The sequence below is a fragment of the Trichoderma camerunense genome (genome assembly GCF_050948025.1).
Source record: "Trichoderma camerunense strain CBS 138272 chromosome Unknown V8C40scaffold_6, whole genome shotgun sequence".
NCBI classification, from domain to species: Eukaryota; Fungi; Ascomycota; class Sordariomycetes; order Hypocreales; family Hypocreaceae; genus Trichoderma; species Trichoderma camerunense.
In genome coordinates this window covers 1373260-1399534 of record NW_028145364.1, presented here as the reverse complement: position 1 = coordinate 1399534, position 26275 = coordinate 1373260, and the positions used below count along the sequence as shown (strand labels likewise).

At 51.5% G+C, this 26275-nt stretch overlaps 8 protein-coding genes across 8 annotated transcripts; 6 read left to right on the top strand and 2 right to left on the bottom strand.

Annotated features, from left to right (window-relative positions):
• Nucleotides 1-367: 367 nt before the first annotated feature.
• V8C40DRAFT_241465 (carboxypeptidase C PRC1) lies at nt 368-2587 on the top strand. Its single transcript, XM_083215025.1, has 2 exons — nt 368-1223; nt 1293-2587. The coding sequence occupies exons 1-2, from the start codon at nt 737-739 to the stop codon at nt 2450-2452; spliced, it is 1647 nt and encodes a 548-aa protein (XP_083075044.1). The 5' UTR covers nt 368-736; the 3' UTR covers nt 2453-2587.
• Nucleotides 2588-6018: 3431 nt separating this feature from the next.
• Nucleotides 6019-7497, top strand: V8C40DRAFT_264522 (GNS1/SUR4 family-domain-containing protein; the record flags this gene model as incomplete). The annotated part of the gene is made up of 2 exons (XM_083219542.1): nt 6019-6789; nt 6862-7497. The coding sequence occupies 2 exons, from the start codon at nt 6019-6021 to the stop codon at nt 7495-7497; spliced, it is 1407 nt and encodes a 468-aa protein (XP_083075043.1).
• Nucleotides 7498-8596: 1099 nt separating this feature from the next.
• V8C40DRAFT_194151 (FYVE zinc finger domain-containing protein) lies at nt 8597-9900 on the bottom strand. The gene is made up of 2 exons (XM_083211888.1): nt 9171-9900; nt 8597-9109 (listed from the first exon to the last, which is right to left on the bottom strand). The coding sequence occupies exons 1-2, from the start codon at nt 9657-9659 to the stop codon at nt 8735-8737; spliced, it is 864 nt and encodes a 287-aa protein (XP_083075042.1). The 5' UTR covers nt 9660-9900; the 3' UTR covers nt 8597-8734.
• V8C40DRAFT_194137 (uncharacterized protein) lies at nt 9685-10422 on the top strand. The gene has a single exon (XM_083211887.1). It carries the CDS (start codon nt 9796-9798, stop codon nt 10342-10344), a length of 549 nt encoding a protein of 182 aa, XP_083075041.1. The 5' UTR covers nt 9685-9795; the 3' UTR covers nt 10345-10422.
• Nucleotides 10423-15178: 4756 nt separating this feature from the next.
• On the bottom strand, nt 15179-18031 carry V8C40DRAFT_241447 (uncharacterized protein). Its single transcript, XM_083215024.1, has 2 exons — nt 16272-18031; nt 15179-16073 (listed from the first exon to the last, which is right to left on the bottom strand). The coding sequence occupies exons 1-2, from the start codon at nt 17620-17622 to the stop codon at nt 15415-15417; spliced, it is 2010 nt and encodes a 669-aa protein (XP_083075040.1). The 5' UTR covers nt 17623-18031; the 3' UTR covers nt 15179-15414.
• A 549-nt stretch (nt 18032-18580) lies between these two features.
• Nucleotides 18581-20615, top strand: V8C40DRAFT_193966 (uncharacterized protein). Its single transcript, XM_083211885.1, has 3 exons — nt 18581-18776; nt 18851-19740; nt 19803-20615. Exons 1-3 carry the CDS (start codon nt 18752-18754, stop codon nt 20472-20474), a joined length of 1587 nt encoding a protein of 528 aa, XP_083075039.1. The 5' UTR covers nt 18581-18751; the 3' UTR covers nt 20475-20615.
• Nucleotides 20616-21379: 764 nt separating this feature from the next.
• On the top strand, nt 21380-22514 carry V8C40DRAFT_193968 (uncharacterized protein). Its single transcript, XM_083211886.1, has 3 exons — nt 21380-21717; nt 21799-21937; nt 22008-22514. The coding sequence occupies exons 1-3, from the start codon at nt 21631-21633 to the stop codon at nt 22493-22495; spliced, it is 714 nt and encodes a 237-aa protein (XP_083075038.1). The 5' UTR covers nt 21380-21630; the 3' UTR covers nt 22496-22514.
• Nucleotides 22515-24648: 2134 nt separating this feature from the next.
• V8C40DRAFT_264517 (uncharacterized protein) lies at nt 24649-26106 on the top strand (the record flags this gene model as incomplete). The annotated part of the gene is made up of 3 exons (XM_083219541.1): nt 24649-25058; nt 25121-25429; nt 25485-26106. 3 exons carry the CDS (start codon nt 24649-24651, stop codon nt 26104-26106), a joined length of 1341 nt encoding a protein of 446 aa, XP_083075037.1.
• Between the last annotated feature and the right edge of the window lie 169 nt (nt 26107-26275).

Below are 26275 nucleotides of genomic sequence, written 5' to 3'. Positions count from 1 at the left end.
GTGCCGGGGCCTGAGAGCCTCCACACCCGATACGGCAATATGTGGGGGCTATCAGTATCCCGGGGGGACCTTTGTTCTGCATGGATAGCACGGAGTACTTTGTCTATGGGCGTTACAGACACAAGCACGGAGCATGAAGTCCTAAGAAGGGCCCAAGAAGATGTGAGACTGGGCGGGTGTGTGAGACCTGTAAGTACCAAGAATGGCTTCACTCTATTTGCAGCTGACCCGGCAAGCCCAAGTACCTGCTTTTGTACTGTCTCGCTGCTCCAGCGATCGTCTTTCGAGTCTCCGATGGCGATCGCTTGCGGGCCATCAAGGGACTCGGACAGTGCCAGGCAGGAGATCCGCGACCGGCGAAGGGGGGTGGCGCACTAACAGGCAGCAACGCTTCTGCAGCGACTATCTGTTACCCGACTCCTTGTAGCCAGGAGCGAGGGGTCACAGTGCGCCTCAGCAGCACTAACGACAGGTACCTCACAGTAAGAATGCGTTAGGCAAGGTTCCTGAGCGGCTTTGGGTTGAGTTTCCCCGGGCTTGAACCAAGAGGTTGGGCTGCCTGGCGACTGCTCGCATACGTAATGACCGCTTCTCTCGGCCAGCCACGCCCTTTATTAGCCGGCCCTTCGTCCTTCTTCCATCTCTCATTCATCAATTCCTCTCCCATCTCTATCATCATCTCCATCTCAATCCGCATCGAGAACTCTGGTACCTGACATCACTACCATTAGTCACAATGCGGTTGTCTACTTCCGCCCTCGTGCTGGGCGCTGCCTCGTCGGCCATGGCCTTCCAGGACCAAAAAGTCCTCGGCGACTCCAAGCCGGCTGTCAAGTTCGGCGGCGACTTTGAGGCGTTGGCCTCGTCCCTCAAGGAGTCGTTTGGCGAGCTCACTGCCGATGCCAAGGCCGTCTGGGAAGAGGTCTCTCTGCTCGCCCCGGATGCCATGGAGGCGTTCATCAAGGAGGCCAAGGGCATCACGGCCAAGAAGCACAACCGCAAGGCCGATGGCGAATGGGACCATGTTGTCAAGGGTGCTGACCTCCAGAAGGTCTGGGTTGAGGACGACAAGACTGGAGAGTCCCGCCGTCTGGTGGGCGGCAAGCTGTCCAACTACAGCCTGCGAGCCAAGAAGGTCGATCCCGTCAAGCTCGGTGTCGACAAGGTGAAGCAATTCAGCGGATACCTCGACGACGACGAGAAGGACAAGCACTTGTTCTACTGTGAGTTTCCTAATAAGTACAATTCCCCTATACGCAGGCCTCATGGCTAATCAATGTTGTGCTTTACAGGGTTCTTCGAGTCCCGCAACGACCCCAAGAACGACCCCGTCATCCTGTGGCTCAATGGCGGCCCAGGCTGCTCCTCACTTACCGGTCTCTTCTTTGAGCTGGGCCCGGCCTCTATCAACGAGAAGATCCAGGTTGTCAACAACCCACACGCATGGAACAACAACGCTTCCGTCATCTTCCTTGACCAGCCGGTCAATGTGGGCTACTCATATGGCAGTGGCTCAGTCAGCGACACTGTCGCTGCTGGCAAGGACGTTTATGCCCTTCTCACCCTCTTCTTCCACCAGTTCCCCGAGTATTCTACTCAGGACTTCCACATTGCTGGAGAGTCATATGGCGGACACTACGTCCCCACCTTTGCGTCCGAGATCCTTTCCCACAAGGACCGCAACATCAACCTCAAGAGCATTGCTGTCGGCAATGGCTTGACTGATGAGTTCACCCAGTACGCTTACTACCGGCCCATGGCTTGTGGTGAAGGTGGCTACCCCTCTGTTCTGAGCGAGAGCCAGTGCAATGCCATGGACAGCTCCCTCCCTCGCTGCCAGAGCCTCATCAAGAACTGTTACGACTCGGAGAGCGCATGGCTCTGCGTGCCCGCTTCCATCTACTGCAACAACGCCTTCATTGGACCGTACCAGCAGACTGGCTACAACCCCTACGATATCCGTTCCAAGTGCGAGGATTCCGGCAACCTGTGCTACAAGGGTCTGGGTTACATCTCTGAGTACCTGAACAAGCCTGATGTCATGGAAGCCCTCGGTGCTGAGGTGTCATCCTACGATTCCTGCAACTTCGACATCAACCGTAACTTCTTGATGCACGGTGACTGGATGAAGCCCATCTACCGCCTTGTTCCCGACCTGCTGAAGGAGATTCCCGTCCTTATCTACGCCGGTGACGCCGACTTCATCTGCAACTGGCTCGGCAACAAGGCCTGGGTCAATGCCCTCGAGTGGGAGCACGGCGACGAGTTCCGTAGCGCCAAGACCAAGGACCTCACTGTTGGAGACAAGACATACGGTAACGTTCAGTCATCACACAACCTCACCTGGATTCAGGTCTACGGCGCCGGCCACATGACACCCACGGATGAGCCCGAGGGCAGCATCAACTTTGTCAACCGCTGGATCGCCGGTGAGTGGGTTGCTAAGAAATGATGATGAATGATTAAGATATCCAATGGGTTTTTTGGTATAACCGGGCAGTAAATGACATATGGGCGCGGGCTGCATGTTTTGAATTATGAATTATTAGTAAGAAACAAGAATAAAGACTTACTTTTATTATTATAACCTTGTATTGATCGAGTTTGCTGTTTACACGTGCCATGTTGCTTTTTGTCTGCTTGTTTCGCAATCATGGTATTATGATGTTTGCGTATCTCGGAGATGGCATAGCAATGAAGCAATTAGTCCGAGCGGTGTTTGTCGGTGATGTTGCGATGGGATGGTTGATCTCCGCAGGTGCTCTAACCCACCCGCCCCAATTGCCTTGCAAGGCAGAACTTCCGGTGCGGAGATGATTGCATCGGACGGAGGTTAGGAGCACATCTTTCCTCGTTCGCGAGGACAATTTCCTGCATTTGCCGGGGGTACAGGGTATGCAAGGATGTCCCAACACGGTGACGAAGTAGTATCTGTTGGAAAGGTAGCAACTGCTTCCGTTCCATTCTTCTCCCCTCTCTATCACTTAATAGTTACCGGATCATCAGGCTAAAAAAAAAAACAAGGAGGTTAAGATATCTTGATGACGCAGGTAGTGTGGCGATGTCCTTGGCTTTCTTGGAAGTTTTGCTCGCCCAAGTGCCGATATGCATGGGGTGGTGGGATCATTGAAAGGTGGACTGATTTTTTCTCCCCTCTATGTCTCTCGCTTTCGCATTCTCTTCGATGTTTGACTTATGATGCCTGGAGCTGGATGCATGCAACTCGGCCAACACATTGAAAGTGACAAGAAACGAGCTGTGCATTGGGTTGATATATCCAATCATTTGGAGGTTGAGATACTGCACGTACCTCAATGGGTTGACTGGCGTCTAATCCTGAGCCCGTTGCGGCCGCTAGGTGTTTAGTGAAGGGACCCTGCTAAAGTTTACTGGTATAATCTGTGGAGAACAAAGTCCTAGCACCCCCATTCTCGTGCTTTCAAAATACTTGGGGTGGTACGGCAGCAAAGTACGCGGGGGGGGCAGCCGAGGATATTCCTCCCCTACGACTACTAATGCGAAGTGCTCGCATGTGCCCTCCTCATGAAGCTCCTCGGCATGAATATCCATTAATCTAATCGTGCGGGGGGCGCCCTATTAAACACGGGGTCAAGGATCAATATAATGGCAGACAAAAATATCACTGCCTGTTATATGCCAAGGTAAAGGCAGGGTAGCATCCCAGCGATGCGGCGCTAATACGTCTCCCCCAACAAAAAAGTAAAAAGAGGAAAAACTTTTCTCTAACTGGCTGCTTGTGAGAGCTGAACTTGGGCCGTTTGCCGCATCCGGCTCCGCATATCGCGGCCACAGCACGGAGAAACGGGGTAGATGCAACCACTCCGTCTTTCTTTGGTGCGGCTGGCCGGGAGGCAAGAGGAAGTTGGTGTGGCGATACGGGAGGCTAGCATTGATTGAGAATGTTTTTGGTGCTTTTTGAGATTTGAGTGTCGCGTGGTTCCTGAAAGCTGGAAGCTGGAAGCCGTGCGAATAATGAAGGTGACGCTGCGAGTAGTAGTTAGGTATCCCGTGTATTGCACGGAGCATCATTGCCGGGTTTGCACGGCAATGGGGGATGCGAGTGCGAATCTGCTTTGTGTGTTTCCGCCGATTGAGCCGAACCAGAGTGCTGTAGAAAGCAAGGGGACAACCCATGCACAGGTGCTACTGTACGGGTATACAATCGCACTCGCATCGCTGGAATGGAAGAAAACGGGCGGCATTTGCTGCATTCTCGTTCTTTTGGGTCTAGAGCCGATGTTGGGTTCTGGGGTGGAGATGCCAGGGGGGTTTTAGAACGACCAGCAGCTGGGCATGCAAGAGCCTGGCCAATGACCATGCCTGGCGACTGTCGAAAGGAGATCAAGCATGGCGCAGGGCCTTCATTACCTGGGCGAGCACCAGCTGGGTCAAGAGTTGCGCCATGGTCGCGAGCATAATGTTACTGCCGTGATAACGTCCAATGGATTGTACTCGTATGATTTTGACCTCCAGTGCTGATCGAGTGACCGCCCGACCCGGTTCGGCTGGCACGGCCCCTGATGCGGGAGTTGTTGGTCGGATCGGTAGGCGACGAGTCGCAATCGTGGAGAGAGGCGAGAAAGCCGATGTTGGTGTGAGCATGAAGCGGAGGGGAGAAGATGGGATGAGGGAAAAAAAAGAAGAAGAAGGAGGGAGAAACTATCTAGATGACATCTACTGCAGTCGATATCAAGGCAATGGCTGTATGAGAGCTATGTAATCCTCGGCACTTGTTGGTGCTCCCTATATCCCCTATCCCCAAAATCTCGTCTAGGATAGGCTACAATACAATTGAGTTTTCTGTATTGCCTCCTCTCGGCTCAGCTGCTCATCGAGGCTGGCTTCAAAAGCGAAAATCGGCTCCTGCTCCGCGGGCTCCGAGACGACCAGGGGGACGTCTGCTTGGTTATCGCGCGATATGTAGCAGCTGTTTTTGACTTTGGCCCCTGGCTTGCCGAGCGGCCGCTGAAGCTGAACAAGGGAGCCATTATTAACGACCGACAGATTCGAGTTTTGTGAAATTAATGCCGTTCATGGTTTAGAGACAAGTACCGAGCGGTGGTGCGTGACGTCCATATCGCGTTGATGCGAAATGAAGCTCCCGAGAACTAATAGTATAAACACCAGCTCGCCTCCCTCGAGCTGGCCTCTGTCTGACACGCCCCAAATAGTATCTTCATTGATCAGGCTTATCTCTCTCCCTTTGGCCCAATTCGCCAGCCCTGCCGTTTGTTTAATAATTGCTACTCCATCCGTATCTTTTGTCAAGCACACCAAGTAATACTGTACGATACTAAACGTCACATATCAACGGCGGTACTTTACCGTCTCATACAAATAAACCGAAAGCAGCAACAACGAGAAAGTTACTTCGCCTTCGCAGCCTCTGATCTGCTGGGCCACCAATTAAAAAGAGCAATCATCTACCACCATCTACATCTGGGTGGTTCATTATTTTCCCATTTTTTTTTCTCGCTTGCATCATTGAGACTTGGTTGAACTGCTCCGTTGACCCGCCTGTTGCCCCAACAAATTCGCCAGGCGTGTATTTTTTTTTTGGCCCTCTCTTTCTCACCCCTCCCTTGGATCCAGCCTCGGCGGAAGCGGGTATCCAGAGCGCCCTCTTTTTTATTAATTTTCCTCTGCACTCTCGAGCTTTTTTAATATCTTTGTCATCGGGGACGAATTCCTTCAATCTCTCTTCATTTCCCACTTTGCTTTTATCATAGCCTGTTTGGCGTGCGCTTTGCATTGGCCAATATAGCCTGGAACTTTATTTTGGGGCAAAAGCAAGAAGCTTGGAACAAGCTTGTTGTGTTTGTTAGCGACCAAAAAAAAAGGTACTTGCGACTACACTGAGGGCCCCCAGTGGCTGAACGACGACTTACACCGGTTGGCAGCAGAACTTTTGTCTTTTCACCACAACAATTTTGACATTCGTCTATACAAAATTTGCACGGTTTCTTTCACCTGGCAGGTAGCATCTCGACATTCACCATGTCCAAACTCCAGATCTGGGCCTCGTTGCCCGACGCCCACCTCTTCAACTTCCCTCCTGCCAACCCTCCGGCGCCAATCCCGCCGGCACATGTCCCTGCCACTATTCTGAGGCCCTTCAACATCCCAGATGATCTCTATGTGTCTGCTTTGGATGCTCGAGTTCCGTTGACGATTGCCGCTCTTTATGCCATCTCGGCTAAGCTGCTCAACAAGTACAACAAGGCGCGCAACAAGAAGCCCTGGGGCATCAGCAAAACACGCCCCTTCTTCGTCTTTGTCGTCCTGCACAACATCTTCCTCGCCGTCTACTCTGCCTGGACCTTCTGGGGCATGGTCGGCGTCATGCAGAGGAGTTTCGTCAGCCCCTTTGGCCCTGGCGGCGTCGCTGCTACAGCGGATGGCTTCTGCCGTCCCCACGGACCTCGAGGCCTGGGCAACTCCATCTACTTCAACGAGACCACTTTGAGCTGGGATAGTGCTTCACCGAGCTCCGTTGCGCATCTGCTTGCTTCCAATGGCATGCCTAGCACCACCGAGCCCGGCCGGATGTGGAACGAGGGTCTCAACTTTTACGGCTGGATTTTCTACCTGAGCAAATTCTACGAGGTCCTCGACACCTTCATCATCTTGGCCAAGGGCAAGTACAGCTCTACTCTGCAGACTTACCACCATGCCGGTGCCATGATGTGCATGTGGGCTGGCATGCGGTACATGGCCATCCCCATCTGGATCTTCTGCCTCTTTAACTCCTTCATCCACTCTTTGATGGTGAGTTTTTTTTCTCCTGCTGTTGACCTACAGCTTTGGTCGCATCTTCTTTTTGCTAACCCTGCTCTCTAGTACACCTATTATACTCTATCGGCTTTCTCCGTCAGAGTTCCCACGGCCCTGAAGCGTTCCCTGACCTCCATGCAAATCACCCAATTCATCATTGGAGCTACATTCGCCATGGTCCCATCCTTCGTTACATACGTTTCCCCCATCACCTCTACCCATGTCGTCACCGAAGAGTCTCCCGTCACCAGGAGCGCCCCGATCGACTACATCATCCCGACCGCCGTCAGTGCCCTGGATTCGCTCAAGCAGCTCATCTTCGGCTCTGCCGAGGTCGCTGGCGCCGCCGAAGCTGCGGCCGCGCCCACCATCAGCAAGTCCACCACCGTCACCCGGACGTTCGACCTCGTCCAGCCCTGCACTCTTACCACTGGTGAGACGTTTGCCATCTGGATCAACGTCGTCTATCTTGCTCCTCTCACCTACCTCTTCATCAGCTTCTTCATCGCGAGCTACGTCAAGCGAAGCAGCGCGGCCCAGAAGCTCGGCGGTAAGGCCGCTCGCGGCATGGGCGACGAGGTCACCCTTGCTGAGAAGGCTGGCTGGGAGGCTGCCCGTAACGTCGAGCGGGAAGTCTACGGCGGCGAGCAGATGGCAGAGGGAAGCAGCAGCCCCAATGCCAAGACCAAGCGCAGGGCTTAGAATGGCCTCGTCGTGAAAAAGGTCAAGACAAAAAGGCTAGTTGGCAAAAAGGGGGGTTTGAAAGTTGTAGGATACTCGCGCTGAATCAAAACCAATGGGTTTGGTTTGGTAATTCGTGAGATTTGGTTTTTGCTATATCATTTTTTACTTATGGGCATGGTGGAAGAAAAAACAAAAACTTCAGTTGCCCCGGGCATGGCGTTGCTTTATTTTAAAATCCTTAAATGGATGGGCTTTGGGGGGAGTGGAAAATTATTCATTGGTTTCACACACACACACACATTAGTACTGCATGGGGCAAGGATAGTGTTGCATTTTCACTTGTTGTAATTATCAAAGCTGAAAAAAGAGATACACGACTCGAATAGAATCTGAGAACTGACCGGATTATCGGATCAGAAGACGTTTCCTTGGTTTGACATTAGATCTTGTGATATGTGTCTGATAACTTATTCCTGTGCTTTTGTACTCTGGAGCGATGCCCCTTTTCCCTGCGTCAAGAGGTGAGATGTCCCCTTTTCCTTGCGTCAAAACATGTGTACTTGACTTTACGATAGAAAAACTACAAGCAGAACCAAGGAGAAACGTTTTGAAGTGTATGTAAAGAGAGTCAATTATCTGTCTATAGAGTTCGCCCTCCGGCTCACAAAAAAAAACAAGCGGCTAATCCGCCATCGGGGTATTACCTCCTTTCCAAACTATCCCGCAAAGAAAAAAAAAAAAATAGGACATAAAAATGTAAAGGAGCTGCCCAGGAGGGTATCCCGCTAAAGAAAACGCCCGCTTTCCCAAGTCTAGTAGTTTGTCTGTGTCTCTGAATCTGAATTTCCGTCCTGCTCGGCGAGTTTGGTCCGAGATGCGTAAAGTTTCCATGCAGTACTTCAAGAAAAAGAAGAAAAGATGAAAAAAAGGGGGGTTCGAGATGTCTGACGAGATTCTCTGTAGATCGAGTTTGCCCCATTATCAAGGAATCGGTTGGGGTTTGTGTAAATAAGAACAAGGAAAAGAAAAAGAGAAAAAAAAAAAAAAATCATCAATCTGGTCTAATGGTCTATCGTCATTTGAGTTGCTCGTAACTTCATGTGTTCGCTCTGGGTATCGAAGATGCCGCCGCAGCGGCGACACGAGTGTAGTAGGTAGTAGAAAAACTGGCCTGCTCCCTGATGAATCTTGCCCACCAAAAAGGAGTCATATCGGCCGTGTAAGTTGATATTGCGGCTCAGCCGCCAGGTCTCTCTTAGAAAGTGCTCCAGTTCCAGTCTCGCGGGACGCTGGCCGGAATCTCGGGGCCCTGGGGTAAGCCAAACGGCGTCGCTGGCTGGGCAGCGATGGGTGTGGAAGGGACCGTGCGATGGGCGTCCGAGGATGCAGGGCTGGACACTAGGCTGCTTTCGCGGCTGTGCCATGTCTTGAACTGCTCGAAGCAGTGGTTGCACGTGCGTGACGGGACAGCGCGCGGGTTGAAGTTTGCGTTCTGATCGAGCGGAAGCGCATAGCTAGAGTGCCAGTCGCAAAAGATGTTGCCACATTTGCGGCAGTGGTGCCGCCGGACAAAGTAGCTGAAGTTGCGTTTGCACGTCGGGTCGTCGCAGATGGTGGATTCGGTGTCGGGCTGATCAGGGCAATGTTAGCGATAATCTGTCCTGTAGTTGCATCTCCGGGTTCAAACAAACCTTCCAGTGCTTGCGCGTAGGTGGCTCCGTAACGTCGGGGAAGAGGTCGAGATTCCACTCGCCATCGATGCTGCTCTTGCCGCTCTCGCTGGCGCGACGGCCCATGCGCTGGCCGACGATGCCACTGAGGCTCATGAAGCCAGTGTTGGAGCGGCGCAGCGTCACGTCAGACCCAGAGTCGGAGCTCGAGTCGCCAGATCTTGTCTTGGCCAAGGGTCGTTGTGGGAACTCGTCGTTTGGTCGCAAAGCAGCCGGCATGTAGACGGGCCGTACATGGGTGGCGTGATGAGCCTTGGGAGACGGCGGTGTCGAAACGGGATGCTGCTCATGGAAACCGTTTGAGCTGTTTGGCGACAGCTGAGGTCCTGGAGGCAGCTGGAAGGACTGCGAGCGGTTGTGGCCATGAGGGCGAGGTCTGCTGTTTGGCAGAAAGTGCCGGGACTGCTGCTGAGCACCCGGTACAGAAGGCATAATGAGCTGGGCCGCCATTGTGTCTACTTTCTGTTTTTTACTTGTGCTTCCCTTCTCTTGTTGGGATTTCCGTTAATCCACAGGTTGATGTAAGAGGATAATGAATGGCAGAGTTGTGCCACGTTGATGCCGCCGCGCGGTGAGTGGCTTGGATATGTGTAGAGTTTGTTCGGTGATGAGTGAGATAAATGTAAGAGCGGTTGCCCCAAGTGTGTGTCGTACGCTATGCAGTAAAAAAGAAGAATGGAAAAGAAGAGAGTTGATGATGGATAGAAGGTCGATTCGACACTGCTCTACTTGGGGAGATGAAGTCGAGGGATGTACTCGGTATCGAGATCGAGGGCGAGACGAAGATATAAAGCAACCGAGGGCTGCAAGTGCCAGGTACGTGTACAGGCGGGTACTTGGCCGGTCTGGAGCTTACTTTGCTGGTACCGACCGAGTCCGTCGAGTCGAGATTGATCCTCTGAGAATCGCACTGGGTCCTCCTATTCTGTGTTATGTCGGGTGTGTCGGCGAGTGGCCGGATTGGTGCGATTGGACAGGGGGCGGACTATCGCAGGGAGGCAATTGGACGGATGCTGACCGGTGGCGATGCGAGTCGCGGATTTTGGTATGTGGACGGCGTGGTAGTAATATGGAGCGTGGAGTTAGTAGTTCCAGTTATTGTATTGATCTGGAAGAACAAGGTTGGTGCTGGTAATCCAAGCGCAGTAGTTGGCCGTAGCATGGAATATGAATGTTCTTGACTGAGAGAGTGGGAGAGGTAAAAAAGAAGAAAAAAAAAAGTTGCGAGCAATATCCTCCCCCCAACTGCCTTAGTACTGCTACCTTATGCAGCTCTGTCCGCTTTCCCTGTCTCATGCACGTCGTCCAGGCCACAGAGAAGCTAATGTACGTCGGTCCTGGTATTGAAAGCAACTACGGATACCTCCTACCTGACCTTACGGAGTAATATGTACGAAGCTGCGTCAGGTAGCCTGTACGACGGGTCTGGACGAGGTACGGAGCACAAGAGAAGAGCACCGTAAATGCATGTACTGTATATACTCCGTATGTGTAATGTACTCGTCCTACTCGTACGCTGCGAGCCACTTGGACAAGCAAATCCAGGCCTGGTTCGGGGTCTGTGTCCCTCTCTCGGCGTTTGGCTCCAGTTGTGTGGCACGGAACTTTGGGCCTCTGGGGAGGATTGATTGAATTGGTGGGCAGCCCATTGGCCCGCTCGGCCACTCCCACATGGGCTAAGGCAGCATGCTAACAATAAGACAAGATTTATTTTTACCCAAGCCTGGGCCGTCGAAAGTTTCGATTGTTTTGATCCATTGATGGTTTTCCTTTGCGTGGTCAGTACTCTGCAACTGCCGATACCAACAAGTAAGCATAACCCGGTATAAATCAGCACTCAGCTGAGCTTACATGTCCTGATAGGTAGCACCAGACAGCCGTACAGCACTGTAATACCTACCTTAGTACTTCTCGGCCCATCCATGCTAAATCTCATGCCCAAAGCCGTGACATGTCAAAATTGATGAAGATTTTTGGGGTCCCCGGCCACAAATGCAGCTCGTTCGTCATAGTAAGCTTAACGAGCCAGGGTGGCAGGTGCCTTGTTTCCCTTTTGCGCTCTCAGCCTGTCCGTCCTCGATTGCCTCGCGATGAACCTGAACCCGATGCTGCTGCCGGTCTGCGTACAGGATACCCTCCGCAGCGCCGGCGGATGTAAGGCTGGCAAAGGTACCCCATACCTGTTCGTGTATCACCCAGAAACGGCATCGAACCAACGAAAAGCGCTAATTACCTGCTTGCTTGGTCCTCCCCAGCGCCTGGCTGCAGCGCAAAACGCGCGCCCCGTTTGTCGTCCACTGGTCGTTTAAGCCGTTCCACCGCCTACGGCCAGCGTGAGCATCTCCCAGCACGAGCGCCAATCTCGTGAAGCGGAGCGCCACAGGCACCAGCGGCAACACCAACGGCAACACCAACGGCAGCAAAAGCAACAAGAATGCAGACGCCATTGAGTTCTGTCAACTCTGGCCGCCCGCTAGCACTCGAGATTCGCCCCATGGGTATCCGCCCGATTGGCATGTAAGCGGCGTGGTTGTCCAGATGGGATTTAGGGGTCCTGGAGCTGCAATGGAAGTTGCCGTACCGTACGAGTTCCGCCATCGTCAGTCTGCTTATATACGGAGTACTTGATATTCTGGTATTTCTTCCAGACAGACAAGACAACATCAGACAACATCAGAAAAGATTGGCATCCATGAGCGGCAGCATCTCGATCGGCTTGTGGCAATGCAACGTACCTACTAGATGTATCTAGTCACCGCCGGGCCACGGCTAAAGCGTCTGTGATCACGGACATTAGGGCTCTCGCTTCTCGCAAGCATCGGCAGTGCTAGGTGCTGAGACGCCTGCTAATGTACTTGCCTGGTACTGTTAGCTTCCACATTCACATGCTCTCTTTTTTACTTTCTCTTTTTTCTCCCGAGCCAAACCTGGGGCAGCTCAGCTGTGCTTTGCCTTTGTCCTTGCTCACTTCGTTCCATCGGACACTATTCCTCATAATTTCGCTCGCTGCCCTCCTCTTCCCTCTACTAATTCGTCTCTTCTCCCCTCCTTGGCATGAACTCTCTCGGAGATGCCACTCTCTCTCTGGTCCCAAAAGTGCCCCCCCACACCCCCAAGAAAAAAGACCCCAAAACGGCCCTCGCACTAGTCCCACCACAAAGTTCTCGGCGTGTTGATCTTCTCGCTCGTAGCCTCTTGGCTCCTGTTCCTGGACAAGAACCTTGAGTCTTTTTTTGCTCTTCTCATTTTATTGACATGGTTGTTATGCGGGAAACTGCATAGAGACCCTGCAAGTCCGGAGCACGGAGCACAGCCACGGATGGCAGCCGACACACACAGAGCCATCTATTCACTGTATTTGCCGCAAGACAGCCGACCTAGCGATGTTTTACGAGCATTTTGTCCCGGACATGCTCCGGATTGTTCCAGGTTCTGTAGGGGTGCCCAAGTAGGTAGTTGCGCTACGGGTGCTCGTACATGGTTGATGCCCCAAAGAAATAAACCCCAGGATATCAAACCATGGCATAGCTCCGACGACCTCGGTGAAACAATTTCGGCTTGGCATCTTGGTCGGTCTCATCCTCCGTCCTTTGGCTTGGGCCTCCAGTTCAAGCGTCGTTGCAGCTCAGGACCCCCGTCTCATGCCTTCTCACCGTCTCTGCTAGCCCATTACACTGAGGACAGTTACGAGTACACCGCCAGGTAATGCAGAAAGACGGTGTTGATTTAGGGCGTGAAATGGAAGCACTACAAGATTCCAGTGCGGCTCTGCGAAGATCTTGCATAAACAAAGCAGCTGGCTAGTTTGCCACCGGCCGCCGCAAGCTCGCCAGGAACAAGTGTTTACCTTTACCGTATTTGCCGCCAGCATAATACCGTGCCTGTCTATTCTCCTACCGGTCTTTTATTGAGAGACGGAACCAATCCTAGCCATCGTTTTAACGACCATGTCAACGACCCTCGGCACGGACAACCCGGTCTAGTGGAAGGACCCGGAAAAAAAAAAGCCAAATCCACACGAGCCATACAGTGGCAGCTCTCACGGTTTTTTTCCCCCGCCAAGTGGACGCAGAAAGCACGGCAAGCAGAAGCCACCTTGACTCGCGGTTTGTTCTTCGAAGCTCACTAGAGCGAGTCGCCACAACGGGCGCCCCGTCAGTGGGAATCTAGCTTGATCAACAAACAGATGGCGGCCTCTCTTCTGAATTGGGCACCGCATCTATGTACGGAAGGGTGGCATTTAGGCACTCGTACTTGGTACGCCGACATCCATATGGGTCAACTAACAAACTCAGTGTTGTTGGATCGTGGCCACCGTGGACATTCTCTCTTCTGTGTTCAAGAGGAGGCGCTTGGACGAGTACAGAGTACATACTATGGTCATAAGTCTCCGCCTGCATATGCATGTACATGCAGTCATACAGGTACATATTCTGTTGAGGGAAGATATCATGGTCTATTTTGGCCGCGTGCCTCACCGCGGGGACGACTCGTGCTCAAGACCATCTCTCACCCAGTCAGAGAGGCAAAGCGAAGCTGTGGAGATGGGCTCTGCGCTCTGCAAGCTGCAAGCTACCACGAATCGCTGAGCGGCGGGAGAAGCGGGCTAACCCCGCCTTCGTTCTGGTGGACATGTGTGGAAGCTTCGTGCATCGTTCTGCTTGTTCCAGCGTCTCATTGAGCATTCCGTGGGCCGTCTCCCAACGAACTGCGTCCAGAACGTCGCAGTGCGGCAGATGAATGTTCCGGCTCGATATATGCCATGCCCCCTTGGCGGCGAGAGGAACGATGGGGTGGTGTCGTGCTGCGTACGGAGCAGAGCTGTGCCAAATCCAGGGCCATGGGCACGGGAGAGCTTGCCATGTGGTTGCAAGTTCGCAAGGCATCAGCCCGGTATTTCTTGCTGGTACGGTACTGTACAGGTACCCGTACATGCTCGTACGTTCTTCGGCAGCTGGACCAAATGGGGGTTCGGAATGGCTTGTGTCACTCATGGCCAGCCCGGCCAAACGCCACACACTTTCTTCGCCTCAAGTAACTCGCTGCCGTTGGTTTGATCTTTTCCAAATGGGGTAATCGCCTGCACGACTTGATGCCCGCCTTATCGCCACGCTGCTATTGGTGCATCTATGCTTTACCATGGCTTCATACCAGTCATCTCAATGTCTGTGATATAATACGAGTGACGAGCACTCTGATTGGCAGATCCCTTCCTGCGCCTTCTGGCCACACACGCTGCAGCCTCAAGCCGGAGACTGCCAAATCATAATTCTCGCTGAGAGCCAAAGAGTCAAGGGGGGGTAAGAGGGGCCAACTTTCTCCGCCCATTATCCCGCATCGTCGTCGCACCGCAGCTTGCGGAGGAGGGGCAGCTGGAAGAGGGAAGCTTGAAAATACACTTTGTTATAGGGCCTCAAAGGGAGTTGGGTCTCAACGTGCCATCCACACGGGCCTCAAGGTGTGGTCGCTGGCGAGCATGTTTTTTTTGCTTTTTACCTTGTTTTGTTTAGGTAGTCCTCCTCACCGCTTGACATGCATACGATATTTGACAACGCAGACCGGGCGCCTCGTTTTTTTCATTTACAGGCGTCCTGCGGGAGGTCATTCGGACATGTCGCTGCTGCGTTGTTGGGAGCCCGTTGGCTCGTCTTGGTCTTGATGGTTGGTGAGATGGGGGCCTTCTTGCAGAGTAAGTCTATGATTCATGCTTGTAGATGTATGTATGTCAATCACATGGGTCGATGATCGTCAAAAAAGGGGGCCTTGTCTCTTTTGAGGGGCGACCTTATCGAGCGAGATCGACTTGTTACTTGTGAGGTTCCGCCAGGAGAACTGTGCTCACCGATACGGTAAAGATGCCCAATGGTGTCCATGTTACTCCAGTTCCGGACAAATGTCTCGCGTACGTAGGTCTAACAGCGGAGGCATTGTTCCGCTCACGAGTAATAATTCATTCCACAATGGAAGGTGAGGATTTTGTACATCGTTTTCCAACATTAATTGGTGATCTTATTCTACACACTGTAAGGTACCCAAATGTTTCTTGGAACCAAACATTGGCTTGTAAAACCGCCATTACTTTGCTATGCAGATCTCTTGCTCTTCCCTTGAGAAGAGAAGAGGATACTATGACGTCCATAACAGATAGCTGCCAGAATTGCTTGCATCCTGTATCCATGTAAAAGTGCACATCATACATCATACATCAAGGCATCTCCCATCTGCCACTCTTCCCCCCGTCCTTTAGAACGACCCGGAGCCCCTCGATCTTCATCCCCTTATCCACAGCCTTGCACATATCGTAGACCGTCAGGGCCGCCGATGACGCCGCGGTGAGCGCCTCCATCTCAACCCCCGTCTTCCCATCACACGAGACCGTCGCCCGGATCTCGATCTGGCGACTCCCCGCGACCTCCAGATCGACATTCACGCGCGTAATGGCAATGGGGTGGCATAGGGGGATGAGATCCGGGGTGCGCTTCGCCGCCATGATGCCGGCGACTCGAGCCACGCCGAGCACGTCGCCCTTCTTCATCTGGTTCTCCCGTATAAGTTTGATTGCCGTGTCGTCTGAGAAGTGCACTGCGCACGCGGCCGTGGCTACGCGCGACGTCACTTGCTTTTCTGAAATGTTGACCATGTGTGCTGATCCTGACTCGGATACATGCGTAAGGCGTGCTGAACTTTGGTTCTTGTCATCTTTGTCTTTTCTCAGGCTCCGTGAGCTAGAGAATCGCCGTGGTTGTTGCTGTTGTCCAAGATAGCCGGGGGTAGCTGTTGTTGATACACCAGACCATGGCATAACACGACCGATAAGCTGCCGTGCTCCAGGTGGCATAGTCGTGAGTGTCGGCGCAACAGGATCTATCATGTATTTACTTAGCATACATCGCCAAGTTATATCAAAGGCCGGTGATGGATGGTAGGTGATATCGTACATTCTCATTCCCATTCGCTTCGACACCATAAGAGTTACGAAACGGCGCAGAGGGGTTGAACAATGCTACCCTCCTGGCCGTGCTTTTGATTTCAGGGGATATGCTATGCAGCTTTATTACCCACCTATCAATATCATCGGCCGGTTCGGCATGTGCTCTAGCTCTCCAAGACCGGCATGCTTTGCTTTCTTCCCCTTGACAGCTATTCTGATGACGTCGAGCAGCTCAGCTTCGTTTGGTGCCACCCCCAATGGAAGTTCGGTGCCCGCGAGACCTTGCCGGCGGTTCATCTCAATCTGCTTCATGGCCTCAAACGCCTCTTCATCTATAGGATCTCCGCTGTTGGATTTCCTCAGGATATCCCGCAAGGACACCTCGGCATTTCCGAAAAGGCAGACCTTGAGATTGCCATCACTCGTAATCCGGAGCCGATTGCAGGTGCCGCAAAAGTTATGCGTCATGCTTGTGATGAAGCCAAGGCGGCCTGCAAACCCAGGTATTTTCCAAGTCTTGCTTGTATCGTTCTTTTCATCGCGAACCTTGTGCAGGTCGGGATACTTGCCCCGGATTACGTCCAACATCTCATCGTACGAGAACATTTTGCCCTTGTTCCACTTGTTGCCGTCGAAAGGCATGTACTCGATGAAGCGTACCTCAAGGTCTTTCTCTCTGGTCAGTTCAACAAAGGGAAGGATTTCCCGGTCGTTGAGACCACGCATCACGACGCAGTTGATCTTTAACTTGACCCCGGCACCTAACGAGTTCATCTCTAGGACGCGGTCGATACTTTTCTGGACAGCATCAAATCCCTTTCTCCTTGTCATGATTTGGAACTGCCATGGATCCAAGGTATCAAGACTTAGGTTTACTCCAGTAAGTCCAGACTCAATCATGCTATCCAGCTTCCGGTGTAATGAAATGCCATTGGTGGTTATACATAGTTCCCGGAGCCCGTATGGGCGTAGCGCACCGAGTTGGTGCATGAGAGGCAAGATGTCTCGCCTTACCGTGGGCTCCCCTCCTGTGAGCCGGATTTTGGACACGCCTTGTGATACAAAGATGGAAGACAGCATAACAATCTCGGGGCTGGTCAGGAGATTCCTATCAGGAGACAGTGGAACACCTTCTTCTGGCATGCAGTACAGACATCTCAAGTTGCACCTTTCAGTGACGGAGATGCGCAGATAGTCATGCTGCCGGTGAAAGGTATCTGTAAGAAAGTCTGAGAAGGGCTTAGCATCACGGATGCGATCTCGGCGCGAAAGGACGCTCGGAGACGGAGGAGGTGGCGGAATCGTATGGTTTGGCTGAGGCTCTGGTTGTTCAGCAACCGCCGAGGTTGACGCAGTGTGTCGTGTCAAGACAAGGGCGCCAACAGATGACCGTGGAAGCGAGACACTCGAGGGCAGCCGAGCTGCAAGATGGCGTATGGACTTCATCTGGCTCAAAGCCGATGGCAAAGCGCGCCGAGACATGTGTGAGTGCAAGTATTTGCTGCCGGCTGCACTCTGCACTTGGGTGGCCAACTGGCCGGAGGCGGTGGATGTTATGTATAGAAAGGCTTAATATGCAGTAGCCTGTTTGTAGACTTATTCTCTTGCCATGCTTCTGCAGACCAGGTAGAAAAGAGGGCGCCCTTGGCCGGAAATCAATGCGAAAGAATTCGTGTAAAGAAGACGAAGAAGCTGGGCTGGAGAGCGAGCTGCCGTGCACTTCCGGGGCCGGGATGTAGCAAGATCTGTCGTACAGCCGGTCGAACTAAATCAATGAACGACTGTGGTTTGATCCAAAGCTGCAGAAGTATATCGAAACAGTTGAACAAGCAAAGAATCTGTTTCGAACCGGTAGGTTGAGACAGGAAAAGGAACTGAGTTTCGCCTCCGCGGTCATGAGTGCGATAATGCAACCATGACGATAAAGCCTAGATGCTTACCTGAACGTGCTAGCAGATGAGGGGAACGGGCTAGGCGAGTTGGAGCTGCGGGCGCTAGCTGGAAGCGTTCAGAAGGTTTACAGCTCTTGCAGGTGCAAAGTACCTGTGCGTTAGGGCACTTTCGGGCATTGGTACGGGTACCGGGGACTCTTGCACCACACCACCTCTAGCTTCAATGGTTCCGCCCGGCATCGCTAGTTGAACCTCTTCCCGTTTTCATTCGCTCGCTCGCCAACGGAGCAATATCAAAAAACAATCCCACAGCCGCGCTAATTCACATGTACTTTTGCGCGTGAGCGTCTTTTGTTATCCAGTTGATGTTTTGTGACTAAACGACGTGCTGTCTCTTGGAGTCCCTTGTCGTTTTGCTGGTCCCTCTCAGTCGGAAGGAAAAAATAGGCGTGAGCCCTCAGTTCGGCATTCAGCTTCCATCAGTCGGCATTACCTCCAGGAGAGAGTACAGGCGGAACGCGGAGTGAATCGACGGAATTAAAGAGAAGTCTCTATTTCAATCACTGAAGAAGGATATCTATATCGAGCATTCAGCGAGGGAGAGACATCCCATGTGGCGCCAGCCAATCTCCCTCTCTCTGTGCTTTTGAAATCGTATACGATAACCTGTCGTATAAGAATACCACGGGTTGACTCTCAGGCCAGCCCAGACCACCACAATGCAGTCTCTAGTAGCTTTGGATTGTATGTAATCATGCTCATATTATCCCCAATGCTTTCCACCGCTTGAGTGAGGACCTAATTGTTGGACATCACAGCTTCGCCTCACTGCAGGCCGAGTCCAGATGGCCGATTTGTTGCAACCCTTATATCCTCGGAGGTGCTTGTCCGCTCAACTGAGACCTTACAAGTCACCAATGTCGTAAAACTGTCTGCTGGATCTGGATCTTCACCCTCCTCTTCGGCAACCGGCGGTTCAGCGAGTGTACCTACTTTGTTATGGGCTCCGTCATCATCCAAGTTCCTCATTTCCCTAGCCGATCAGCTGGATGTATTTGGGGCGCTTCATCCTTCTACTTTTCACGCAACAGTTCGCAATTACAGCTCTCTGTGTGGTGGGAAGCCGTCCCTTGTTCAGTTTGGAGCTCGAGATACCGAGATCCTAATGTGGTCCGCATCGGGATTAAAGCTCGTGGTCATCGATGTGTGCGGCTCCGGTGCGGTCGAGATTGAGAGTCCCAAATTCCACCAATCCGTGTCTGCATCACGAGGCCTATCCCTCCGCCCAGAATCCGGGCATTTGGCGTTACTTGGTCGGTCCGGTGGCAGGGATATCGTGAGCCTCCATCATCCCGTGAGTCGGCAAGTGCTCAGGTCTTGGAGTCCGGAGACGCTTGATGCGCAGGGCATTACCTGGTCCCCTGACGGCCAGTGGCTTCTTCTTTGGGAGTCACCTGCTCAGGGCCACCGCCTCCTCATTTACACGGCTGATGGAGAGCACTTCCGTACCATTACAGCGTCTAACCTTTTGAAAGGGCCAGATGCTGACCTGGAACTTGGAATCAAAATCTGTCAGTTGAGCCCCAACACAGAGCTGTGTGCCATTGGAGATTACAGTCGGGATGTTACTCTTCTCCGTACGCCATCTTGGAGGGCACACCTAAAGTTGCCTCATCCGGCCACTATAGTACCAAGGGATACTCTCCAGGTAAGCTACAGCATGTACACAGCGTCTGCAAGAATTTCTTTGTGATACTTACCCCATCTCAGGTATGGCAAGAGAAGATTGAAACCGAATCTCCACAGGCGCGAGCCGCCCGCACTTTTGTCAGGGCTACTCAGATATTGTCACCCCCGGGGCCTGCTACCGATGCTCAGTCTGTGACTGCTGAAGTCAAATCCGGCTGCTCATTGGCTGCATTTGACGCATCCTCGACCCTCTTGGCAACAAGACTGGAGGACTCGCCGTGCACTCTATGGATCTGGGATGTCGTTGCGGCCGAGCTTCGAGCCGTCCTAATCTTCCACAGCACTGTTTCCTTCCAATGGCATGCGAGCTCCCGTGAGCTCCTTTTAGTTACTTCGCAAGACCCTGCGCAGCATGGAGTGTCGTTCATCTGGGATCCCCTGTCTAATGGGCCGACGCCTCTTGTACCAGAGGACGTCTTGCCAGAGGGAAAAGCGGTGGGCAAAGCACACGTTGCATGGATCAACCGTGAGACTGAATTTCCCGTCTTGTTTGTCTCTGATGCGCAGCACTACCTTTTACTCTCTCCGTCCAATACTGGCCAGGATCCGAATCCTTGGCAGCAAGCTGCCGTAGGCCACAGTGGAATTGCTCAGTATGATAGCCCGACATCGTCTGACTACGCTATGGCCGATGCAGACGAGACAGCAATTGCAGATGATACCTTTTCTTTCAGAAAATTTGAGAGGGCGTAATAATTTGGAGCAATATTTGATGATATTTGATTCAAGTCCACCTGATCACTATTAGGATTCTGTTCAAAAAAAGAAATGAACGACCAGAATACCCGCCACTGGCAAACAAGCCGCAATACACGGACACAGGATAATGCGTATGCGCTATGGCATCAAGCTCCGTTCAACTGAGTTGTGGCGTTTTGGCGGCCATGGGTGCCAAATGATAGTAAGACCTTGCAAGGACAAGTTGGCGCAAGGGGGTGCTCTGTATATGCATGGTGGAAAGAAGAATAAAAAGGAATGTCTATGCTTCATTTTCTTTTTCTCCCGCGGGGGCCGCATGGATGGCCGGAAAGCAAGCTTGAAACAAGCCACTCGGCAGACCAAGGGCTTACAAGGAAACCGGGTTTCCCGCTTCAAATGATGAAGTGTGCGCTCACATCAAATTATCAGAGAACAAAAGCCTCGCGTCTCAGCACTCTAGGCGGCCCAGTCTCCAATATCAGCTCCTTGACCACTCAAGCCAATGGCTGCCGGACAGTGCTCTTATTTGCTCCGGGTTATCACTCTTCCCCTTCTTGTTCATGCACAGGCAGGCTGAGCGGGCCTGCCCTGTCTCCTGCAAGCGATGAGCCAATGCTGATGCAATTACACCATAGTGTGAGCCTATGATATCCCAGCCCCCGGGATTCGGGTCTGGCTATCCTCGATCACATATTTAAATACAGCGCAGCCCAGTGTCGTCACTTGAGACATGGTCAAGTCCGGGTGCATGGGGGGCAGACCATCAGTGACGGGACTGCTGAGTCGGAGAGTGTCGGCGGACTGCTGCGGCTCTACCGCTGTCGTATCGGCAGTCGGATGGAGCCCACGACTTTATGGACTTTAACTGGTGCCTAGACAAAGAGGGAGAGACAAGTGTATGAGTTGTTGAGATGTGTTTGGCTGCCAATGGCCGGCAGCCAGCCTGGTGTTAGAACAAACATACGGCAAGCGACTTTCCTAGCCTAAGACATGACGAATGCCACTTACTATGCCAGCGAGAGGTTTCTGTCTGTATGTGGATTTCTCTATAAATATCACTGCTTCTTCCCAATAGTCGGACCATCAAACTTCAACTCTATCCTCTCTCACACATCTACACCAAGTCTTATCATCCCTCCTAACTCTCATTATGCCTAGCAACGGGATCTATACAACGTCCCTTAAAAGTGTTGAACCGGGCGACATGACTGGGAACTATTATATTCTCTTTTCCAATGTTCGTTACACAGCAAACCCGACCTTATTGCCTTCTTTTATATCTTCAGTGTTGGTATTCTTCTAACCTGCTGGTGAACAGTTACCGTTTAATTCGACCTGGCAACAAGTAAAAGACTGGGTTTCAGCGTCTTGTGATGTCGACTTTGTTGAGGTACATCCCGTCAGTAGTTCGGGATGGATTCGCCTCAAAGGGAAGGGTAACTTTAGAAGCGCATTCAGTGAGTTGCCCGAGGGTTCTACTAACAGAATCTTGAACTGATGGCATGATACTAACCCTGGCCGATTCAGCATACATGGACAACGAGCCTTTCAAAGATCGATGTATAATCATTGATGGCCGAAACGAAACCGAGTGTGTAAACATCAGGGTCAGACAGCCCGGGCGCTTCAACCGGAGATCGAGCCTGACCGGGGGGAATCGGGGCCGGAGAATGGCACTGAGGCAATCCCAGTCGCCGAACCAGGGCCCCATGCCACAACACCGTCGCACGCACAGCCTTGCCCAGAGCGAGGTTGATGCTGCGGATACCGCAGACACTACCCGTACACCGGCGAGGGCAAATGGGGATGTTTTGGCTCTTGCCAACTTCATTCTTGGCATGAGTCTGCGGAGCACTCTGCAAATGCAGCAGCAGTACGGTCTTCCACTTGGCTTTCCTTTTTATGGCGGGGGCCTTTATACTATGGGCAACGCCAATACTTTCCCTTTTTATGATAGCGGCCATGAGCAAGATGAAGCTATTTTTGCGGATGATGCCTCTCAGAGCTCTCATTGATGACGAGGGCAATGATGATGGCACAAAGTGGCGTGCATCATTCAAGCCCACCGGCTTTTGAAAGGAGAGAGCTGGAAATGAAGTTTGCGGAGGATTTCGTTTTCGAATCTGGGATAGTTTTCTTTTCTTCTTTGCTGCTCTTTGCTTTTTCTGGTACGCTGGTGTTCATATTTTTGCTTTTTCTCACAAAGATTGTCATGAAACCCATCCTCGCTCTCTAGGTAGATGGGGCCTGCAATACTTTTTAGTTTTCAGCTTATCCCCTCACCCTCGGTGCCACCTCATCAGTCCTGATATTGTCACTCATTTATTGTACCATGTCTCCCTGCATTTTTGATAGTTTCGATACAAGTACACGCAGTATCTATGCTACAAATCCCCTCCTTATCAACGTGAAGTGCATTAAGCCGAAAAGGCCAGCAGCTTGCCCCCAGTTGCCTCCCCTATGGCCAGCACTGAAAATTATAGGTATAGACTGATGCGACGGCAACAAGGCTCTCGACCGTGGTAGACTCGTACTAACGCGCGGAGATGTGAGACGTCAAGAGACATGCCTAGTAAGCATAATTGCGCTACGGATACCGGGTATTCGGGAAGACGGGAGAGATCCGAGCCTACGGAGGTCAAACATGATGGAGGGGGCGTGTATGAAGCTGAGAAGAAAGTGACTGCTCACATGGATACTCTTGTATTCTCCCTTGCTTAACTCAGTGGAGTAGAGGTATGCCTCGGAGTAAAAATTATGGTCATGCTATATATGACGGAACGGACTATATGGTGAGCTTGGTGATTTTCTTATATCTGGGTACGGTATGTTTGTTCATGATATGAGAAGCTCCCCTACAAATCTTACTTACCGTCATCTGATACTCCTTGCTTTCCCTTTGCATTTCATCCTTTCCCCGGGCTCCTGCGAAGAGAGTGAGACATTATAGCTACATTTTGTCATTTATCATATGCAGGCGGGATCTGATGGCGGTGGTCGAGATCGCCATCTGTGAGTGCTGCCTCAGTTGTGGCTTTGGGACATGCATTATCACACAGCTAGGGTGATGTGATTGGTAAATCACGCGGATACTTGATTGTCTCTGTGGGCATGCATCTCCCATGTACCAGCAAATGACATGAAGTCTCAGTATTGCTTGAGTGAGCTGTCATATTTTACTAAACTCCGTGTGAGTACGTAGAGGATCTGGTGAAGTGTGAGGCGATAGTGACACACCTAGATCGGAGGGTGATGTCAGTGGACAGCCTCTTAGGAGATAGGACCCTTGCTACAGCGAACAAAACAATAGTCACGATGTTGCGGATCCCATCCTTATTTAAAAAATAAATAAATGCTATGCTTCCCTTTTTATTCTCTATTCATCAATTTATTTAGCTGTAGCTCGAATCTATCGCACACCTTGAAAATGAACAGACATGCGATTAGAAGGCCTATCCTTGTCTGTTCAAAGGGAATGTCTTTCCATGAACAAGTAAGCTGTAAAATGTAATTTCGCTTTCATAGGAGGAGGTTTTCCTTTTTTGAGACAATTGTAAAATCTCGACCCTGGTTCCGCAAATCATGCAAGAGAGAAACATTATGGTGCGGGAACTTTTAATACTTACAAGCAGGATGCCGCTGTTCTGCTGCTGTAGTCGAAAAAATATCTATAAAACTCATAGATGGAGTTGTTTGGAAATGGCTGCAGATGTTACATGCCTGATTATAGAGAAAGATGCGATCAGGGAACGGTACCCATAGAACCTCATTAACCTCACAGCTCTATGGTTTCGTCCGATCAGCTGTATCCGATCAGATTATCCCAGCATGAATCTAGTCGTTCGATTCAAAAGCTGAGCATATAAAGCCTTTTTCTGAACAACATCTGACAGATTATTGAACTGTCTTGCCGTCCAAAAAAAAGCTCTCTATACCCCTCAATGCAGTAGCGACCTGGCAATCCGCTGGCGGCATTGCAATCTGATGCCAAAGTGAATCGACAGGCAATTTGCCAGCTGCCCACTTCTCACTTTGCTCTCTATTTTGAACACCTTCCAAATCCTGGAAAATAAGTTGAATCCTTCGCTTCTCCATCATCTCGATCTCGAGTTAACCTTGTTCATACTTCCTTCATTCACCCAATATCAAGTGTTCCATCTCCATCATCATGCCCAAGCACGCTCTTACCCTTCATGACGATGAGAACCCCAGTGGCAAGAAAAGCAAAGTTGAACGCGGCATGAAACAGAATCACCTACCAACAGACGGGGAGATGGAAACGATGTCAGTGCGAGAGAAACTCCTTGCGGGTGTGTCTTTTAGCTTCGTCAGGAGGCAGCAGGATCGACAGCAGAAGAAGCCAGTGCACAACCAGCCAAGCTATGCTCCGGTAGCTAGCTTACAGAAAGCTGTGGATGAAGCCTTTCGCGTGAAGCCGAGCATTCGCCAGAGTTTAGATGATGCCCCTGAGTCTGGAATGATGCTTCCAGGGGAGATAGAAGAGACGTTCTACGACGAGAGTCTGGTTCAACGAAGAAAAATTCTCACAGACCACTTTCATCAAAGAATGACCCAGAGGTAAGCTTACAGTTTGAAGTTCATTTACAAGGAAGGCTGAAACTAACGTGTTGATGATATAGACGAGATGCGAGTCGGCGACTGCAGGCAGTCTTGAGACAAGCGAATGACAATCCGTTTGCGCCTCCGGTGGAAACTTCAAGCGAGCAAGGACCAGAAGACAATTTACGGCTATTTCTTCAATCTGCTTGCCGTACATATGGCTACAGAAAACTGGAGATGGACTTTTGCGGCTTCATGAGAATCAAAGTTCAGGACGACCTCAAGGGAGAGCCCCTTGGTTCTGTGCCCAGGGAGCCCACTGTGGAGCCAGCAGACAGCGTGAATCTCGATGCCAGCGAGGGGAATATCACCTTATATGAATGCGACGTGTAAGTACAAATATGAGTTGTGTTTTTCAACTTAACTAACATGAGCTCTATCAAGGCCCGACCAGTTCGACCGTGTCACCACATGGATGTGGCTCAAAATTTGCAGACCACTTACAGCATACGAACTGGGACATCATCCAGCACCAGATGTGCGCAAGGAAGAAAAAGAAAGAGAAGATGAAGCCTGGGTCATCATCGCAATCCCAAAGTCTCAGATCGAGGCATTAGAATATGACTGGAGCTTCTGTCCCGCCCGTGAGAACGAGACGCATGGAGACTACATCATGGACCTTACGATTCCACATAGCGTGCGGGAAGATTCACAAAACCATGACAAGCGAAAGGGGCTGGCCTTTCGGTACAGCCGGGATGGGGTACCCAGTATAGCGTCGTCGAAGAAAAGCAGCGACGGCGATTCGATGTGGTTCGGATTCCGGACTGACGTTGACGAGATGCAGTGGGAGAGGATACAGGAAGACATGGAAACGAACAAGTGTCTCGTCCACGCACTTTCGAAGATTGATGCTGAGTGGGTTCACGTAGCCCCAGAGCAAGACAGACAGATTGAACAGCCTAAGAAGAGGACTGAGGCTGAGGTGCCTCACAAGACGAAGAGCTCGAGCGGTGTGCGGAGGTTTTCGAACCTCAGGAACGAAGTCCATTCGGAGGACTGTTAGCTTTTTTTTGTCTCCCAGAAAAGGGTGGTTTTGTTGAATGGCATGATTGTGTAGCTAGTATTCTGTTTTGTCTTGAGGGTTGGTCTTGAGTTTAGGGGTTTGAAATATATTGTTTTGCATTTTGTATAATTAGACGTTGCTTGAACAAGTAATCGCTGGCCGTGGAAGA

Coding starts and splice junctions, on each gene's coding strand:
- V8C40DRAFT_193968 (XM_083211886.1), top strand. CDS start 21,631: ATGCCTAGCAACGGGATCTATACAACGTCCCTTAAAAGTGTTGAACCG. Junction 21,718..21,798: donor ATTATATTCTCTTTTCCAAT/GTTCGTTACACA, acceptor GCTGGTGAACAG/TTACCGTTTAATTCGACCTG. Junction 21,938..22,007: donor TAACTTTAGAAGCGCATTCA/GTGAGTTGCCCG, acceptor TGGCCGATTCAG/CATACATGGACAACGAGCCT.
- V8C40DRAFT_241447 (XM_083215024.1), bottom strand. CDS start 17,622: ATGTCTCGGCGCGCTTTGCCATCGGCTTTGAGCCAGATGAAGTCCATA. Junction 16,074..16,271: donor CCGGCCGATGATATTGATAG/GTGGGTAATAAA, acceptor AATACATGATAG/ATCCTGTTGCGCCGACACTC.
- V8C40DRAFT_241465 (XM_083215025.1), top strand. CDS start 737: ATGCGGTTGTCTACTTCCGCCCTCGTGCTGGGCGCTGCCTCGTCGGCC. Junction 1,224..1,292: donor GGACAAGCACTTGTTCTACT/GTGAGTTTCCTA, acceptor TGTGCTTTACAG/GGTTCTTCGAGTCCCGCAAC.
- V8C40DRAFT_194137 (XM_083211887.1), top strand. CDS start 9,796: ATGTGTAGAGTTTGTTCGGTGATGAGTGAGATAAATGTAAGAGCGGTT.
- V8C40DRAFT_194151 (XM_083211888.1), bottom strand. CDS start 9,659: ATGGCGGCCCAGCTCATTATGCCTTCTGTACCGGGTGCTCAGCAGCAG. Junction 9,110..9,170: donor CTACGCGCAAGCACTGGAAG/GTTTGTTTGAAC, acceptor TGCCCTGATCAG/CCCGACACCGAATCCACCAT.
- V8C40DRAFT_193966 (XM_083211885.1), top strand. CDS start 18,752: ATGCAGTCTCTAGTAGCTTTGGATT. Junction 18,777..18,850: donor GTCTCTAGTAGCTTTGGATT/GTATGTAATCAT, acceptor TGGACATCACAG/CTTCGCCTCACTGCAGGCCG. Junction 19,741..19,802: donor TACCAAGGGATACTCTCCAG/GTAAGCTACAGC, acceptor ACCCCATCTCAG/GTATGGCAAGAGAAGATTGA.